At 47.0% G+C, this 19,070-nt stretch overlaps 1 protein-coding gene across 5 annotated transcripts in view; it reads left to right on the top strand.

The window, feature by feature from the left end:
- Positions 1-19,070, top strand: part of SCAF4 (SR-related CTD associated factor 4) — a 314,126-nt gene that overhangs the window by 127,563 nt on the left and 167,493 nt on the right. For all 5 annotated transcript variants that reach the window (XM_030202137.1, XM_030202136.1, XM_030202135.1 and 2 more), the window contains one exon: positions 4,027-4,115. In XM_030202137.1, the coding sequence (XP_030057997.1) occupies positions 4,027-4,115 (89 nt within the window). The remainder of the gene's footprint in view (positions 1-4,026; positions 4,116-19,070) is intronic.

Here is a 19,070-nt window from a genome sequence, read left to right as displayed (position 1 = left end):
CCTCAGGGATCGGTGCTGGGGCCGATTCTGTTCAATATATTTGTGAGTGACATTGCCGAAGGGTTAGAAGGTAAAGTTTGCCTATTTGCGGATGATACTAAGATTTGCAACAGAGTGGACACCCCGGGAGGGAGTGGAAAGAATGAACAAGGATCTGAGGAAGCTAGAAGAATGGTCTAAGGTTTGGCAATTAAAATTCAATGCGAAGAAATGCAAAGTGATGCATTTAGGGAGTAGAAACCCACGAGAGACTTATGTGTTAGTCTGATAGGTACTGAGGGGGAGAGGGATCTTGGGGTGATAGTATCCGAGGATCTGAAGGTGACGAAACAGTGTGACAAGGCGGTGGCCGTAGCGAGAAGGTTGCTAGGCTGTATATAGAGAGGTGTGATTAGCAGAAGAAAGGAAGTGTTGATGCCCCTGTACAAGTCGTTGGTGAGGCCCCACCTGGAGTATTGTGTTCAGTTTTGGAGGCCGTACCTTGCGAAGGATGTTAAAAAATGGAAGCGGTGCAAAGAAAAGCTACGAGAATGGTATGGGATTTGCGTTCCAAGACGTATGAGCAGAGACCTGCTGACCTGAACATGCATACCCTGGAGGAAAGTATAAATGGGTGATATGATACAGACGTTCAAATACTTGAAAGGTATTAATCCGCAAACAAATCTTTTCCGGAGATGGGAAGGCGGTAGAACGAGAGGACTTGAAATGAGATTGAAGGGGGGCAGACTCAAAAAAGATGTCAGGAAGTATTTTTTCACAGAGAGGGTGGTGGATGCTTGGAATGCCCTCCCGCGGGAGGTGGTGGAGATGAAAACAGTAACAGAATTCAAACATGCATGGGATATGCATAAAGGAATTCTGTGCAGTAGGAATGGATCCTCAGAAGCTTAGCCAAAATTGGGTGGTGGAGCAGGTGGGGGAAGAGAGGTTGGTGGTTGGGAGGCGAGGATAGTGGAGGGCAGACTTATACGGTCTGTGCCGGAGCCAATGATGGGAGGCGGGAAATACTGCTGGGCAGACTTGTACGGTCTGTGCCCTGAAAAAGGCAGGTACAAATCAAGGTAAGGTATACACATATGAGTTTATCTTGTTGGGCAGACTGGATGGACCATGCAGGTCTTTTTCTGCTGTCATCTACTATGTTAACAAGATCCCTGTCTCTCCTCACAAATATCCCCTCCACTATCAGGAAGACTGAACAAGCTAAATTACTACAGAATGCTACATAGAAAATTTATGCTAACAGAATACCTCGGTTATATACACACACACACACACACACAACACAAATGCCAAATAATTATAGCTGACCAAAAATGATAAACGTATATTAACCTAAAACCATAAGAAGCCACACCACAGAAATAGAAAGATATGCATTTCCTCATATACCATTCAAAATGTAAAGATCACACATGCCAGAGATGGTGTTAGGGGGGTGCAACTAGGACAAGTACCCCCTGGCCAGAGAGAGCCCTAAGCTTGCTGGAAGCTGAAGAAGGCATGGCCTGGTAGTGGGCTTTGGGGTCCCCTCCTAAATTTCTGCCCTGGGTCCTAACACTAGCTCTTGTCTTAACACCAGCTCTGGTAGGATGCACATTTCAAAGATGACATATTCAAATCACAAACTAGAAAATAAATTGTTTTCTACCTTTTTTTGTATGTAAATTTTATTTTTCATATCATGTTGGTTCTCAGGCTCTGGTTTCTGTTTCTCTCTCTCTTCTCAACTCACTTGCCAGGATCTCCAGCCCATTTGACATTTCTTTCTCAATGCTCACCATCCATCTTCCGTCTCTGTGTACCTGTCTTTCCCCATGTTCTGCATCTCTCTTCTCTGTGCCTCATATACTTCCCTGTCCAGCATCTTCTCTGTGTCCATCTCCCCGCATTCATCACCACCGCTGTATGTCCCTGTCCCCTCCCTCCCACAAGTCCAACATCTCCCTTCTATGTTCCTATTCTCTTCCGTGTGTAGCGTCTTCCCTCCTCTTTCATGTCTGCCATTGCCCCTCTGTGTCGCTTTCTCTCCCTTCCCCACAGGCTCAGCACCTATCTCTTCTTCTAGCAGCTGGACATGGGTCCAGCACCTCTGTCTCTCCCCCCCAGCCCCCCCCCCCCATTGGCCCAATGCCTCTCCCAGCCTTACCCCCATGGGTCCAGCGTCTCTCTCCCTTCCCTCCAGCCAGCCCTCCCTCCCTCCCAATGGTCCTGCACCTTTCTCCATTCTCTCCAGCTCCCCCTTCAGGTCCGGCAGCCTCCTCCCTCTCCATGGGTCCAGCATCCCTGTTCCCGCATTTCCAGTACCCCTTCTCTGAGTGTCCAGCAATCCCCCTCCCACACTTCCAGCGCTCCCCCTCCCACACTTCCAGCGCTTCCCCTGTGGGTCCGGCACTTTTGTCTTCCTCCCCTCTTCCCACCGCAATAGCATACATGGCTGCCTGCTGACACAGAAGGGCAAGGCTGGACAGCACAGAGCAGAAACCAGCTACTCTGATCTCTTCTCTAGCTCCTCATTTCCTGTTCCCTGTAGACTGCTTGACAGGAAAGGTCTGGAACAGGAAACTGCAGTTCCCAGTAGAGAATGGCATGGGGACAGAGAACTGCAGTAAATCCGCAGTAAATGAAAAAAATTTGGCCCGTTTACTGCAGGTGTGGGAGCAAAACTTTTTACCATCCCTTGGGAACGGTAAAAAGCTTTGCTTCCACGGTAAAAAAAAAAAAGTTGCAGTTACCGCTCCCGTGGGTCTGACGTCTCCGTGCCTGACTTCCTTCCTTCCTCCCTCCCTCCCTCCCGCAGTAGCTCTACCTTGTGCAGCAGCCAGCCAGCTGAGCTGACAGCGATCTCTACAGGTCTGCTCCAGGGCCTTCTCTGTGCTGTGGGGATTGGTGTTGGCTGCTGCATAGGGTAGAGCTACTGCGGGAGGGAGGGTGGAAGGCAGACATGGAGACACCGGACCCACGGGAGTGGTAACTGCAACTTTTTTTAAACCTACGGGACGGTAAAAAGTTTTGCTCCCACACTTCAGTAAACGGGCCAAGTTTTTTTCTTTTACTGCAGATGAATTGCAGTTTCCTGTTCCAGACCTTTTTCTGTCAAGTAGTCTGCAGGGAACAGGAAATGAGGAGCTAGAGAAGAGAACAGAGTAGCTGGTTTCTGCTCTGTGCTGTCCAGCTTTGCTCCTCTCCCCTCTGTGCCAGCAGGCAGCTATGTATGCAGAAACAGGAGGGGAGGGGCTACAATAGACATTTCAACTTGCAGCTATGTGTGATGACAGGATTTAAACCTCAACTGAGGGAATAGTGGGAAGGAGGAAGAAAACGTCCCACAGTACATTTGAAGGATTGTGGTGGTTTTATGCAGTCCTACCAAGCCACCCATTTTCAAGAGGGGAGAATTGGACAGTTCTACATTTCAACTTAACAAAGCAGTGTAGTATTTATAGTCCCTGATTCTAGCTGTTGAAATCAGTTCTGAAAATCCATACTATATCAGAATAAGGTTGTCAAGTTTAGGATTGGCCTAAAATATCCTTAACATCCATGCCAGACCAGTCCAGATAACTAGGCTATGTTCCCCTGCCAGCAGATTTCTGAAATCTAGTAGTTTTTTTTTTCTCCCCAAATTCTGCTTAGGGCTCTGGCTGTTTACTTTTAAATCTGCTGAAAAGTTCTAAACATTGAATGTATTAGATTGTGATGTCAGATACAAAGGCAGGGCATACGTTTCTGAGCCTTGTGTATAGCTTTATGTACCTTTAAGGAATTTATTTGATATTTTGAATTTTCCTAAAGAAATGTAGAAATTTTCAGTTTGCTGCAGACATGAAAAAGTAATATGTGCTTTGTAAGTAGCTCGTATAAAAATAATAATAATGGTAAAACCATTTTAGATGGAGTAATCTGGGTGCATGGGGTGAAAAGGGGAGTGAAACTTTTCAACTCAATGTAACTTTTTTGTTTTTCTTAAGATGGGTTTTAATGTATAGAGGAGAATTTTAAGTTTGTATTTTTCTCCATTAGGAAATGTCAATGGAAGTTGAACAACCATCCGTTCAGGAAGTGAAACATGTTTCTGATGGCAAGAAATCCAGATCCAGATCTGCATCTAGGTGAGCGTGGTGTATGCAATGTGGAGCTCAATTTTCATACTTTATTGTTGGGACCAAAATACATTTGTTCCTTTTTATTTTTGTAAATTGTTATTGCAAGAATATAAATTTTCTGTCAACAAGCAGGACTGAATTAGGCATGTAAGTGCCACATCGCTGGGATAGAACAGCTGTCCAGAGCTCACTAATTTCTCCCCCCTTCCCCTCCCCCCCTCAATTTTTTGACTCATTTTGGCAAAGTCGGGATTTAGACACTGCTCACAGTATTGCGGGAGAGTCCATAACTTTGACACCCAAGTCGAAGTGTCTAATCTGCTTAGGTGTGGGCTACAACCAGGCAGAATACAAGCTTTATGCTCGCATGTTCTTGAGCCCACAAGAATCAACTGAATTGCCTTTTCAACCACTACAAAGCTGGAAAAAAGCTGCTTCAGGTACAGAAAGATAAAAAAAAAAACAACTATTTCCTGGGTAGAACTAAGTTGATTCTGTATATTTGAGTAGAGAATTGTCAGTGGAACCAACTTCAGCCTCCTTGCTCAGTGTTTTCAAAAGCCCAATTGCCTAAGATCACCACTAGATGATGTATAAAATAGCACATGGGCCCTCAGGTTTTCAGGCCACAAGCAGAGCCTGAAGGGAAGCTATCACTAACTCCTTCCAAAGTGCTCAAAAACAAAAGCTTATTGGTGCTGAAACTTGATGAGAATCTTCCGTCCAAATTACTTCCTTCAAGTGTCAGTGGCTACATTACTTCTGCACAGCCCTTCTAGTATAAGTATACACAGTGCATAGAGATCACTGACATATAACGCAAGACCTATCTTGCCATAGTACAATTATCACCTGTTCCTCTGCGCGACAGTTTTGTCATCCATTGCATTTCTAGTGATGGTAGCAGACCAGTCATTGCCACCTATTTCACCGCCCCTCTTCAGGAACAGCCGTATTCATTACTATAGAAAAAAAAGTTTAATTATTTTATTAAAGAGAATTGCAAAGATTTGCTGACAATCCAGCACAAATTCATTTCACTCAATAGGTGTTATCCCAGTTCAGAGAGACATACATTGTTCTTAAAACCCTGTAGTCTTATTGTTCAGAGCCAGACGTGGCACATTCATTGCCACCCTCTTCTCTGAAGTGGCTTACAGGATTTCATAAATCTGAGCATTATTCATCTATGATTTTCCATGTATGAGCAGGAATATGATTAGAGAGTCTCTTTTGATTCCTTTCTTCCCCAGCAGGGAACGACAGTCTTGATAAATTGCTTATCCCAAATTCATCCAAAGCAAAAGTAAGAGAAGTACCTTTTCATTGCAACAAGTGGAACTGCATGTGGACATTTTTGACCTTCTGAAGTACATACAAACCCCAAAAGCTGTCATTTGCTATACTATTTGTGGCCTGTCTCAAGAAAATAGACATGAAATATAAAGTCCAGTTGACTCTGGATTTCAAAAAAAATTCAGCTCTCATACTTTGCTGCCATAGTCAAAAGAGCAATGAAGAAATTCAAAACGTAAAGATGTGGCTCTTAAGCCACTTGGACAAGAGAGTATTTCAAGATGCCATTCTTTCTGTTTTCATAGCAGCTCATGAGCTTTATATGGTCCAGTATATGCATAGTTCAGAAATATAGCAACAGGGTAGTAAATATTAACAAAACCAATCAAAAAACTATGCATAATGTTTATTTAGAGTTAACTACAAGTGACCCCTGTACCACTATATATGACAGCATTTAACACAAGAAACCTCAAAGCTCCAGGTTGCAAGTATATATAGCATTTATCATCCTTAGTGGAGTCCCAATATTACTACTACTACTTAACATTTCTCGAGCACTACTAGGGTTACGCAGCGCTGTACAATTTAACAAAGAAGGACGGTCCCTGCTCAGATGAGCTTACAATCTAAAGGACAAAATGTCAAGTTGGTGTAGTCTAGATTTCTGAGTATAGGTGTGGTGGTTAGGTGCCGAAGGCGACATTGAAGAGGTGGGCTTTGAGCATTGATTTGAAGATGGACAGGGAGGGGGCTTGGCGTATGGGCTCAGGGAGTTTGTTCCACGCATGAGGTGAGGCGAGGCAGAAAGGGCGGAGCCTGGAGTTGGCGGTGGTGGAGAAGGGTATTGAAAGGAGGGATTTGTCTTGAGAGCGGAGGTTACGGGTAGGAACATAAGGGGAGATGAGGGTAGAGAGGTAAGGAGGGGCTGCAGATCGAGTGCATTTGTAGGTTAGTAGGAGAAGCTTGAACTGTATGCGGTACCTGATCGGAATCCAGTGAAGTGACTTGAGGAGAGGGGTGAAATGAGTATATCGGTCCAGGCGGAAGATAAGACGTGCAGCTGAGTTCTGAATGGACTGAAGGGGGGATAGATGGCTAAGTGGGAGGCCAATGAGGAGTAGGTTGCAGTAGTCAAGGCGAGAGGTAATGAGAGAGTGGATGAGAGTTCGGGTGGTGTGCTCAGAGAGGAAAGGGCGAATTTTGCTAATGTTATAGAGGAAGAAGCGACAGGTCTTGGCTATCTGCTGGATATAGTAACATAGTAGGTGACGGCAGAAAAAGACCTGTACGGTCCATCCAGTCTGCCCAACAAGATAAACTCATATGTGCTACTTTTTATGTAACACCTGACCTTGATTTGTATCTACCATTTTCAGGGCACAGACCATAGAAGTCTGCCCAGCATTAGCCCCACCTCCCACCACCAGCTCTGCCACCCAAACTGGATGCACCACCTGTTCCTCAGACCCCATCCCCACCAACTTACTTAACACCATCTCTCCTACTATCACCCCCCCTATCTTTCATATCCTTAACCTCTCTCTTTCCACTGCAACTGTCCCGGACACCTTCAAGCATGCCGTAGTCACACCCCTCCTCAAAATATGTGCAGAGAAGGAGAGGGAGGAGTCGAAGATGACACCGAGGTTGTGGGCAGATGAGACGGGGACGATGAGGGTGTTATTAACTGAAATAGAGAGTGGAGGGAGAGGAGAAGTGGGTTTGGGTGGGAAGACAAGAAGTTCAGTCTTGTCCATGTTCAGTTTCAGGTGGCGATTGGACATCCATGCAGCAATGTCGGATAAGCAGGCCGATACTTTGGCCTGGGTTTCCGCAGTGATGTCTGGTGTGGAGAGATAAAGCTGGGTGTCGTCGGCATAGAGATGGTAGTGGAAGCCATGAGATGAAATCAGGGAGCCCAGGGAAGAGGTGTAGATTGAAAAAAGGAGGGGTCCAAGGACAGATCCCTGGGGTACTCCGACAGAGAGCGGGATAGGGGAGGAGGACGAACCATGAGAGTGTACTCTGAAGGTACGATGGGAGAGATAAGAGGAGAACCAGGAGAGGACAGAGCCCTGGAATCCAAAGGAGGACAGAGTGTCAAGAAGTAAGTTATGATTGACAGTGTCAAAGGCGGCGGATAGGTCGAGGAGGATGAGGATGGAGTAGTGACCTTTGGATTTGGTGAGGAGTAGGTCATTGCAGACTATAGATAGTGCCGTTTCTGTCGAGTGCAGGGGGCGAAAGCCGGATTGAAGCGGATCGAGGATGGCATGAGAGGAGAGAAAATCGAGGCAACGGCTGTGGACGGCGCGTTCAAGTATCTTGGAGAGGAAAGGTAGGAGGGACGGTAGTTGGAGGGACAGGTAGGGTCAAGTGATGGTTTTTTGAGGAGGGGTGTGACTACGGCATGCTTGAAGGTGTCCGGGACAGTTGCAGTGGAAAGAGAGAGATTAAGGATATGAAAGATAGGGGGGGTGATAGTAGGAGAGATGGTGTTAAGTAAGTTGGTGGGGATGGGGTCTGAGGAACAGGTGGTGCATTTCGAGGAGGAGAGGAGATGGGCGGTTTCCTCTTCGGTGATAACGGGAAAAGAGGAGAAGGAGGCCTGGGTTGGTTGGTTGAGGGAGTGGGTTATGGGATGAAGAGGAGGGGAGGGTTTGGTGGTGAATTCAAGGTTGATCTTCTGGACCTTGTCACGGAAGTAGTCAGCCAGTGATTGAGGAGAGAGTGTGGGGGGGGGGGGGGGAGCGGAGGGCACTTTGAGGAGGGAATTGAGGGTGACGAAGAGACGATGAGGGTTAGAGCTGAGGGAATTGGTCAGTTGGGTGTAATAGTCCTGTTTGGCGAGGAATAGGGAGGACTGGAAGGAGGATAACATGAATTTGTAGTGAATGAAATCAGTATGGGTGCGAGATTTCCTCCATAGGCGTTCAGCCGATTGAGTGCAGGAGCGAAGGTATCGGGTGCCAGGGGTCAGCCAGGGCTGGGGTTTAGTACGCCTTGTGGGGCGGGAGACAGATGGTGCAAGGGTGTCTAGAGCAGAGGAGAGAGTGGCATTGTAAGTGGAGACAGCCTTGTCGACAGACTCTGAGGACATGATGGAAGGGAGGCGATCAGAGATAATAGAGGATAAGGTGGGGGAGTCAACAGCCAGGAGATTCCTGGAAGTGGTGGTTAGAGTTGGGTGGGACTGAGGGGGAGGGTGATGAAGTGTGAATGTGATCAGGTGATGGTCAGAGATAGGAAGAACTGATGTACAGAAATTGGAGGGTGAGCAGGTAGAAGAGAGAACGAGATCAAGACAGTGACCAGATTGGTGAGTAGGGGTGGTGGTGGAGCTCACCTGGAGGTTGAAGGAGGAGGTTAGAGTGAGGAATTGAGAAGCATATTTTTTTTAATTTTATTTATTTATGTTAATTTATATACCGTATCTTATTGCATCTGCAAAACAGAACGGTTTACATATATATAAAAAAATTGGTGTATACAAATAAACAGACATAGGAATTCCATTCATGACAGGAAAGCACAGCAATCAAGATAAACTACATAATAAATCAATACAAGTTAAAAATCTAATATCCAGTTAAGCTATCCCATTTTTCTTTGTCTTTTTGACCTTATCTCATTTTGCTAAGTTCTGTTCTACGTAGCTTATAAAGAGAAAGGTTTTCAGAAGTTTTCGGTAATGGAGATAAGATTTCTCTAATCTGATCTCCTTTGGAAGGCTATTCCAAAGGGAGGGTGACAGGTAGAAAATAGCCGATCTCCGTGTAGATTCCCACCTAGCCTTAGTAAGAGGGGGAATGACTAACCTGTTATCTGTTAGGGATCTGAGAGTTCGCATAGCGGTGTAGGGGATTGTTAAATTCGACAAGTAGCTAGGGTTTAATGTGTGAAAGGCTTTGTGTGTCAGGACAAGAGCCTTAAACTTTATTCTTGCTTCGACCGGGAGCCAGTGCAGATGATGCAATAAAGGTGTTGCTCGATCATCCCTCCGGGCCCTACAGATCATACGTGCTGCTGTATTTTGAATTCTTTGTAATCGCTTTAAGTTTGCTTGAGTAATCCCAGCATATACAATGTTACAGTAGTCTAAACGTGAAGTAATATATGCCGATGTCAGCGTTTTGAGAGAGTCCTTACTTATTGAATTTCTGACTGACCGAAGCCGTCTCAGATGAAAGATTTTTTCACTACATCGGATACTTGTTCCTCAAAGGTCAATGCGGAATCAATAATGACCCCGAGATATCTAAAAGACTTAACTGTTGGAATATTCTGACCAAATAGCACAGGTACCACAGAGGGATATGTGCCTTGCCCTACTATCCAAGATGTAGTAGTCTTATCCGGGTTCAGTACCAGCTGATGTGTTGTCAACCAGTCTGCTACTTTATCCAAGCATATTTGAATGGGTGTAAGATCTATGTTCGATGGTCTAACATAATGGATAAGCAAAAAATCATCTGCATATGAGTAAAAACTTATACCCATTGTTTGAATGAGGAGCGCCAGGGGACTGATGAATAGGTTGAACAGTAGTGGAGATAAGACCGAGCCCTGAGGAACTCCACATGATAAGTTGTAGGATGTAGAACAGGATTGCTGCTGAACTACTTTAAATGAACGATTCGTTAGGAAGGATATAAACCATTTCATAGTTGTCCCTGAAATACCAATCTCACTCAATCTATCAATGAGTAAGTTGTGATTGATTAGGTCGAAGGCCGCAGACAAATCTAATGAAACTACCAGGGCAATATAACCGAGTTCTAATTTTGCATGGATTTCACTTAACAGTGAAGTCAGAATAGTCTCTGTACTGTGACCTTTCCTGAAACCCGATTGTCTGGGATGTAACAAATTTTTTGAATCTACATAAGTTTGCAACTGTCTAAATACTACTGTCTCTATAACTTTGGATAGAAAAGGAAGATTAGAGACTGGTCTATAGTTAGAAGGTAATAAGGGATCCAATGAGGCTTTCTTTAGACTAGGTTTTACTAGCGCTTCTTTCAAAATAGTGGGAACTATCCCATCAGAAAGGCTCAACATGACAATTGAGTACATAAACTGCTGGACTTCTAGTGAGTGTTTTTTCAACCATGCAGAAGGTATAGGATCCAGCGAACTATAAGTAGGAGATAAACCTGCAACCAAGGTATATAATGATTCGGCAGACGGAATTTCAAAATCCTTCCAAGGTACCAATAGTTGTGAACTTGGGGAGTTGTCAGAATGACCGAGCCTTGGTACCCTTGGGAAGAGGGCTCTTAGTTTCTCGATTTGAGAGCTAAAGAACTTTGCTAGAGTTTCAGAGTCAATAGTAGGCGATTCTCTCTTTACGTTAGTTATTGTTGTCAAACGTTTCATAATTTGAAACAGTTTTTTCTGCGAACTGGCTGCTTCTTTTATCTCTTTTGAGAAGTACGTAGTTTTAGCATCCTTTAATTGTGATAAATAGTATTTTTTACACTGTTTGCACTTTTCTTGTAATTCTGCGGTCTTATGCTTACGCCATTGGCGTTCAGCATACGTACCTGTTGTTTACATAATTTTAATCCTGGATGGTACCAAGGTTGGGAACGTTTCATTGTTATATTAATTGTTTTTTCCGGTGCAATATCGTCAAGGGCTGCTGAAAGAACTTGGTTCCATATTTTGATTTGGTCATCTATTGGGTGTGTATCAAAATTTAGTGGGAACTTATTTGCTAAAGAAGGTAAAGATGTCAAATCGATTTTATTTAGACTCCTGGTTTTAATTTGAGCTGGTTCAGCATTATGTAATAACTGTGGTATTAATAAGTAGAATTGAAGAAGGTAATGGTCTGACCAAGATACCGGAGTTAGTACGATTTTTGAACATTTTACTTCATCCAATTTGTGTGTCATTACCAAATCTAATGTATGACCCGCGATATGAGTTGATCCATTCACATGTTGTTTTAGATCAATATCATGTAAAAAATTGGATGGGTTATCAGTGTGTATGTTGAAGTCACCAAGAATGAGGGATGGGGATGAGGGCTCAAGAAAAACAGAGCCAGGCATCGAAGTCGGTAAGGAAGGAAGGGAGGGACTTATCAGGGGGGCGGTAAATGACTGCAACTCTGAGTGGCAGCGGATGGAATAGACGGATGGAGTGAACTTCAAAGGATGAGAAGCAGTGAGACTGAGGTAGGTGGTTGAAAACTGCAGGAGGGCGAAAGTAGTAGCCCGACACCGCCACCGCGGCCAACTGGGCGGGGCGAATGGGAGAAGAGAGAGCCTCCGTGGCATAGGGCAACGATTGAGGCAGAGTCGTCAGGGGTGAGCCAGGTTTCAGTTAGGGCGAGCAGTTGAAGGGAATGGGAGATGAAGAGATCGTGGGTGAAGGGAAGTTTGTTGCAGACTGAGTCGGTGTTCCACAGGGTGCACGAGAAGGGGAGGGAGGAGGGGAATGGAGATGAGATTGGAGATATTGCGGGAACGTTTGCATAGATGAGACGAGGACAGGTGTGGAGGACCTGGGTTGGGATTGATGTCTCCCGCGGATAGCAGGAGAAAGAGTAAGAGAGAGCGGAGAAGGATGGGGGAGGTGGGGCGATGAAGGCGACGAAGACGGGATGCGCATAAGAGGAATGGGGAAGAGTTCATGGCGGGAAGGAAGTGTTGAAGGTTGAGAGCTAGGAAGGAGGAGGAGGTCAGTAGGGATGGTGAGGTGGTGGGGGACAGGGGTAGGTAGAGTATTAAAGTGGTGAGTGGGACGGGAGAGGACATGGCTGGGCAGTGAGTTCGTGTGGGGAAAAGATTAGGGAGGGATAGGGCAAGGAATAGAATGTGAGTGGGGGCCATAAGTGATAGCTGAGGTGTTTACGGGGCAGGTAGCTGGACTGAGAGACAGGCAGGTTGAGGTGAGCAGTTGGGGAGGAGAGTGATGAACTGGCAGGAAGATGGACTGGGAGACAGGCAGGCAGGTGAGCAGTTGGGCAGGAGAGTGATGAGCTGGTAGGGAGATGGACTGGGGCAGGCAGGTTCCAGGGTGGGCAGTCAGTCGGGAGGGTGAAGGGCTGGCAAAGTGGCAGGTTGTTGATGGGCAGGTGATTGGCTAGCATGTATGCAGGAACAGGTGCTTGGGTAGCAGGCAGGCAGGTTGATTGGCTAGCAGTTCGGTACAGTAGCAGGACTGGAACAATCTGGAGTGGTTTGGAGCAGAAGAGAGCAGAGCTGGATCAGGCGGACTGGAACAAGCTGGATCAGGAGGGCTGGAAGAAGCTGGCTCAGGTGGGCTGGAATAAGCTGGAGCAGGCGGGCTGGAGCAAGCAGGGAGAAGCCGGATCAGACAGACTGGGACAAGCTGGAGCAGAAGGACTGGAGCAAGCAGGGAGAAGCTGGATCAGGCGGGCTGGAACACGCTTGGTCAGGCGGACTGGAACAAGCTGGAGCAGATGAACTGGAACAAGCAGGGAGACGCTGGATCAGGCGGACTGGAGCAAGCCGGAGCAGATGGACTGGAACGAGCAGGGAGAAGCTGGATTGGGCGGACTGGATCAAGCTGGAGCAGATGGACTGGAACAAGCAGGGAGAAGCTGGATTGGGCGGACTGGATCAAGCTGGAGCAGATGGACTGGAACAAGCAGGGAGACACTGGAGCAAGCTGGAGCAGATGGATTTGAACGAGCAGGAGAGCTGGATCAGGTGGACTGGAACAAGCAGGAAGAAGCTGGCTCAGGCGGACTGGAACAGGCAGAAAGAAGCTGGATCAGGCGGACTGGAACAAGCTGAAGCAGGTGGCTGGAACAAGCAGGGAGAGGCTGGAACAGGCGGACTGGAATAAGCAGGAAGAGGCTGGATCAGGCGGGCTGGAACATGCTGGAGCAGATGGACTGGAACAAGCAGGGAGAAACTGGGTCAAGTGGACTGGAATACTTTGGAACAGATGGATTGGAACAGGCAGGTGGATTGGGGCAGGCTGATGGGTTGGAGCAGGCTGCTGGTGCAGATGGAATAGAGCAGACAGGGAAACGCTGGGTTGGCAGACTGGAAGAGGTTTCAGCCTGAAGAAAGAGAACACTGGAAAAAAAACTCCCTGGCTTTAACATTGCACTTCAAGGGAGAAAACCCACTGTTCCCCCCCCCAAAACAAGCACACTCAGAATTACAAAAGGTGCAGGGAGCATTAGAACTAACCAGAATCTAAAAATGTTCTACAAAAAAACTCAAGAAACTGTGCAGCAAATCAGAAAACTTATCTCAGTTCTGAAATCACTCTAGTTCTGTAGCAGAGCATACCATATTTTCAGAAGCAACAGTTCTATAGTTTATACCCTCCTTCGTGATATAAACTTCAAAATTTAAAACAGAAAAATAAAAGCGTCACTAGAGTTAATATACACAACTCTCAAGCATAGAAAATGGCAACACGAATACCTTGTTGTGCCTTAGCTCATCAGGAGGTGGAACTTTGGAAGCCGAGAAAGGCAAACCAAGGTGTCCTTGTTGAGGTTTTCTATGTTGGAGAGCTGTGTACATTCTCTTCAAGAGATTTCTGGATTCATTGTAATATCTAATTTAATACTCAGAACTTACGATTAAAATTGTTAGTGATTGTATATTATTGTTTTACTTTTATGTACAGTTTTGTACAATTTGTTGATAAGTATGTAATTATCCAAAGGGATTGCCTTGGTTTTTATCTTATGGTAAACCACTCAGAACCAATTGGTACAGAGCTGTATATAAGCCTGATGTAAAGTAAAGATATGATTCAGGTGAAAGTCTTTCTGCTACAAGAGAGGCTCACCAATCTGGTGTATGTGGTAGAAGAAATTCAAGGTAGCAGACATTGACATATGCAAAAAGGTGGGAAAATGTGCAATACAAATGCAATTAATAAAATAAATATCTGTCATAGAACTCCAGGACTCTCTGACCTGCTGGATAGCTCACTGTGGCAGAGTCATCCCTTTCAAATTCTGCTAGTTCAAACAATAGTTATGACAGATGTGTCCAAACTGGGATGGGGAGCCCATGTAGGTGAGATTTACGCAGCGAGGTTATTTTCCCGGAGAAACTTTCAGATACATTTCCTGGAATTGAGAACAGTCTGAAATGCTCTAAAGCTTTCAGTAATTGGTTGGCCAACCAAATTGTATTGATTCATACCAACAATCAAGTAGCAATGTTTCTTCAATAAGAAGGGAGGAACAGGGTCTTACCTGCCTGTGTTTGGAGACTATCAGAATGTGGAACTGAATCATCTCTTACAAGATTCTTAGAGCCAATCATCTTTCAGGCAAGGACAACTCCCTGGCAGACAGATCGAGTCATGTACCACAACCACTCATGTGGTCCCTGGATGAGGGGGGCCCTTAAATAGGCTTATTTGCCACTCATCAAAACAGGAAGGTACCTCAATTCTATTCCAGCAGAGAGAGACTTAGCAAACTATCCTCAGATGCCACCTTCCTAGATGGGGGAAGTTGTTCTTTATGTATATCCTCCAATACTTCTGAAAACAAAAACTCTTCTGAAACTCAGATGATACCATGGAACCAGGATTCTCTTAGCCCTCTTCTGGCTGAGATGGTTTACTCTTCTGGAACTTTCCATAAGAAGGCCCATAAAATTGAGGAGTCTGTTACAACTCAGCATCAAGTCCCTCGCCGTCACAGCTTGGATGTTAAGAGGGTAACTTTTTGGCTTCCCTGAATTTGCCTGACAGCATTTTACAGGTAATTCTGGTTTCTAGGAGAGATTTCACTAGAAGGTCTTACAGTTCCAAATGGAAGAGTTTTGTTGTCTGGCGTGATAGGCCCTTTTCCTGTCACGCATTCAAACTTTTTGAATACCTTCTACATCTGTTCTCTTAGGCTTTCGTGACCGGCATCATGATAATTTGGAACAATTTTTAGTGATGACCATATAGAATAAACAATACAGGAATACATTCCAAATGTTCAAGATAACAGCATAACCAAACACAAATATGACAACATTTGTCTAGAGATGGTAAAACTAGATCATCAAAATTTCCTTATTAATATAGAAAGAAACCTGTTCCCCACCCCCAAGCACGTTTCCCACTCTCTCCTCCTCCAAAACAAGACTAGACCTAGATGAAGCCAGATCTACTGATCAGGAGACCGAGTTCCTTCAGGTCTCCTGGAACCAGCCAAGTGCAAATGATATCCCTGCTGTACCCCTCCCCCCCACTCTCCCCCGTAACCCCTTATCCCACCCTCACCTCATATGCTGCCTCTGCCACTTCTTTATAAGCATGGTTTATTTAACAAAGAGCTATGACCAGAGGTGTCAGTGTATGAATAAACTCCTCCCCAATGAACAAAAACTTCTGTGTACATTTAGGAAAGAAGCGTCCTGAGCCTCCCACATGGCCAAGGCATGCACTGATTCTGCCAACTCCAGAACGACGGAGTTTCCCTCGCAAAGTCTCAATATTCACTATTCCCAACAAATAAGTCTGTGGGAGTAAAGAAATTGCCATATGAAGGGTACGCCCTAGGTATTGATGGAGTTCACTCCAAAAAAGCTGTGTCTTCCTACAGCTCCAAGCTGAATGATAGAATGAATTTTCCTCTGCAACACACTTAAGGCACTGTGCAGTGGGTGTAAGCCCTTCATGAAATAGTTGCAATTTGGAAGTATATGTTCTGTGTATAAATCTAAAATGTGTTTCTTGTAATGTAGATGTTTTTACTATCTGTGGCATTTTTCGCAAAGCTACAAGTATATTCCAATTATGCAAGGGGATATCCAGGTCCCATTCCCATCTATTTTGTAACCACCAGTCAAACTCCTTCTTCCCCACTTGACCACTAAGTGCTTTATGAAGGCCCACAATAGATAGTCTCTTTTCTTCCAATGAGCTAGAAATTCCCCGTACTTCCTCAGCAACCCTCCAGACCGGTCAAGACGCTTGGGTTATGCATGCCTACCAGCAGAGGGAGACTGAGAACACTAACTTCAAACTGAGTACATATAACCTGTGCTAGCCCTCTATCTCCAGTATTTTCTCAGTCTCAGCAGAGGGTAGACATGCAGCCTGTGCAGCTTGTCCGGTCTGGTAGGATCTTGTGAGACTAGTTAATTTTCCTGATTTTCTGGGGATAAGTTGGTGATACAGTTCTTCCCTGTGCCTGGAACGCTGTAGTGTGCAAGGGGTTGGTAGGTCCGGTGGGGCCTGCCATTGTCCCCTCTGGGGTGTCACACCCGGGTGGCCGGGTCCCTCCCCCCGACTGGCTCTCCCGTTTTGGCCAGAGTTGTGCCTCGGCTGCAGTGTTAATCCTGCAGCCTTGAGTGCCTTTCAGATTCTAGCAGCAGGGCTCAAATAAAGTTAAAAAAAAAAAAAAAAAAAACTCCTCGTGTGGAGGACTGCAGGAGCTGCACTCCGGGGTCTCCGGAGTTGTTCAGCCGGTCTGGGAGAGCTGAGTCAGTATTCAGTGCCGGTGAGTGTTGGTTTTCTTTCTTTTACCTTCGCCGGTTGCAATCAGCTGTTTTTTGTTTAGACGCGAGTATGTCGAGGAAGTTCCTTCGTTGCCGGCTGTGCGCGCGTCGGGGTGTTGACGCGGCTGGCGGTTCCTGCCGGTTTTGTGGAGAGCCCAAGGCCCCATCCCTCGCGCCACCGGTGTTAGCTGCGGAGGCTCCTTCGGCGGGATCGCAGGAGAGTTGTGCGGCTCAGGTTGGCGCTTCAGCGGCGGTCCCGATTTTGGCGGGAACCGCCGCCATCTTGGATTCGGGTCTTTTGGGCGCTGAGACGGTCGTGGGGCCGCAGCCCCTCCCGATTTCGAGTCCCGCTGGGGGGGAGGCCTCAGGCAGCATGGGGTTCCCTCCTGAGTTTGTTTGGAGTTTGTTTCAGGCTTGGAAAGCGGGCCCATCGGGTGCGGAGTCCCTTAGTCCTAAGTTGGGGGGGGCTACCGCTAAAAGACCACGTGTGGAGTGCTCTGAAGATGTAGAGGCCTTTTCCCCTCCGGATTCTGAGGGTGATTTTAGCCCCCTGGAAGAGGAGGAGGGGTCGGTGGCAGGGCAGGATGGGGACCTGTCCTTGCCTGGGGAAGACCCCTCGGTGGTTAGGATTTTTCACAGGGATGAATTAGCGGACCTCATTGAGCAGGTGTCTGCCACTTTAAGGTTTGATCCGGCGGCAGCTCCCATTGGGGATGGGAAGCAGGTGGATCCTTTGGTCAAGGGGATCAGGCGGGTCTCTCGCTCTTTCCCTATGAATGCGGACTTGAGAGATATGATCACGCAGGAGTGGCATTCGCCGGAGGCTCAGTGTAAGGTGGCTCGAGCTATGACTAAGCTCTATCCTCTTCCTCAGGAGGACAGAGACTCCCTCAGGCCCCCGACTGTGGATGCCGTGGTTACGGCAGTGACTAAGGCTACTGCTATTCCAGTGGATGGGGGGGCCGCGTTGCGGGACCCTCAGGATAGGAAATTGGAGACCTTCCTAAAGCGCAGTTTTGATCTGTCGGCCTTGGCGCTGCAAGCGTCTGTTTGTGGAGGTCTAGTGGCTCGGGCTTGTTTTCGCTGGGCTGAGAGGCTCCTGGATAGTCCGCAGGCTGATAGGGCTTCTCTTGTTCAAGATCTGGCCAAGTTGGAGATGGGGTCGTCGTTCTTAGCGGATGCGCTGTACGATTTGTTGAGGGCCTCGGCTAAGAACATGACCTTTGCGGTGGCGGCTCGGCGGGCCCTGTGGTTACGGGGCTGGGTGGCCGATGCCGCCTCCAAGACTAAACTTTGTTCCCTCCCTTTTAGAGGCTCTTTGCTGTTCGGGGAGGAATTGGATAAGTTGGTGAAGGGTCTTGGTGATGCTAAGGCCCCTCGGCTTCCTGAGCTTCGCCCCAAGGTGTCTAAGGGGGCAGCAGGGCGGGGGCGCGTTCAGGAGGCTCGGCGGTATCGGCCCGGTAGGTCCTCTGGGGGGACTAGGGGTCGGTTTTTCCAGAGAACCCAGTCCTTTCGAGGTGGCCGTCGCGGGGGGCGAGGCTCCTCTTCGGGAGCGTCCGGTACGTCCCGTGTGTCTCAATGATGGTTTGGGGACCCAGCCTTTGGTTCGCGTGGGGGCTCGCTTACGCTTGTTTTACCAGAGGTGGGTCCAGATCACGTCAGACCAGTGGGTACTGCAGATAGTGCGAGACGGGTACGCCCTAGAATTCGACAGTCCCCTCTCCGACTTCTTTCTCGTGTCTCCCTGTCATTCAAGATGCAAGGCAAGAGCAGTACGGGCCACTCTGTCGCGTCTAATCGGGTTAGGGGCGGTGGTGCCTGTTCCCAGGTTAGAAAGAGGTACGGGCTGTTACTCCATTTACTTCGTGGTGCCCAAGAAGGAAGAGGGGGCCTTCCGGCCCATTTTAGACCTCAAGAAGGTCAATGCGGCCCTAAAGGTTCCCTCCTTTCGGATGGAGACGTTACGCTCAGTTATTGTAGCGGTGCAAGAAGGAGAGTTTCTGACGTCTCTAGATCTGACAGAGGCTTACTTACACATTCCCATTCTAGAGGCGCACCAGCGTTTTCTTCGCTTTGTGGTCTTAGGGAGGCATTTTCAGTTTTGTGCGCTGCCTTTCGGCCTGGCGACTGCGCCTCGCACCTTCTCCAAGGTGATAGTGGTGGTGGCTGCGGAGCTGCGCTTACAGGGCATTTTGGTTCATCCGTATCT

The sequence above is a fragment of the Microcaecilia unicolor genome, chromosome 4 (assembly GCF_901765095.1).
Source record: "Microcaecilia unicolor chromosome 4, aMicUni1.1, whole genome shotgun sequence".
Lineage (NCBI taxonomy): Eukaryota > Metazoa > Chordata > Amphibia > Gymnophiona > Siphonopidae > Microcaecilia > Microcaecilia unicolor.
The sequence above is the reverse complement of the archived record's forward strand: the minus strand, read 5'-3'. Positions and strand labels throughout refer to the sequence as shown.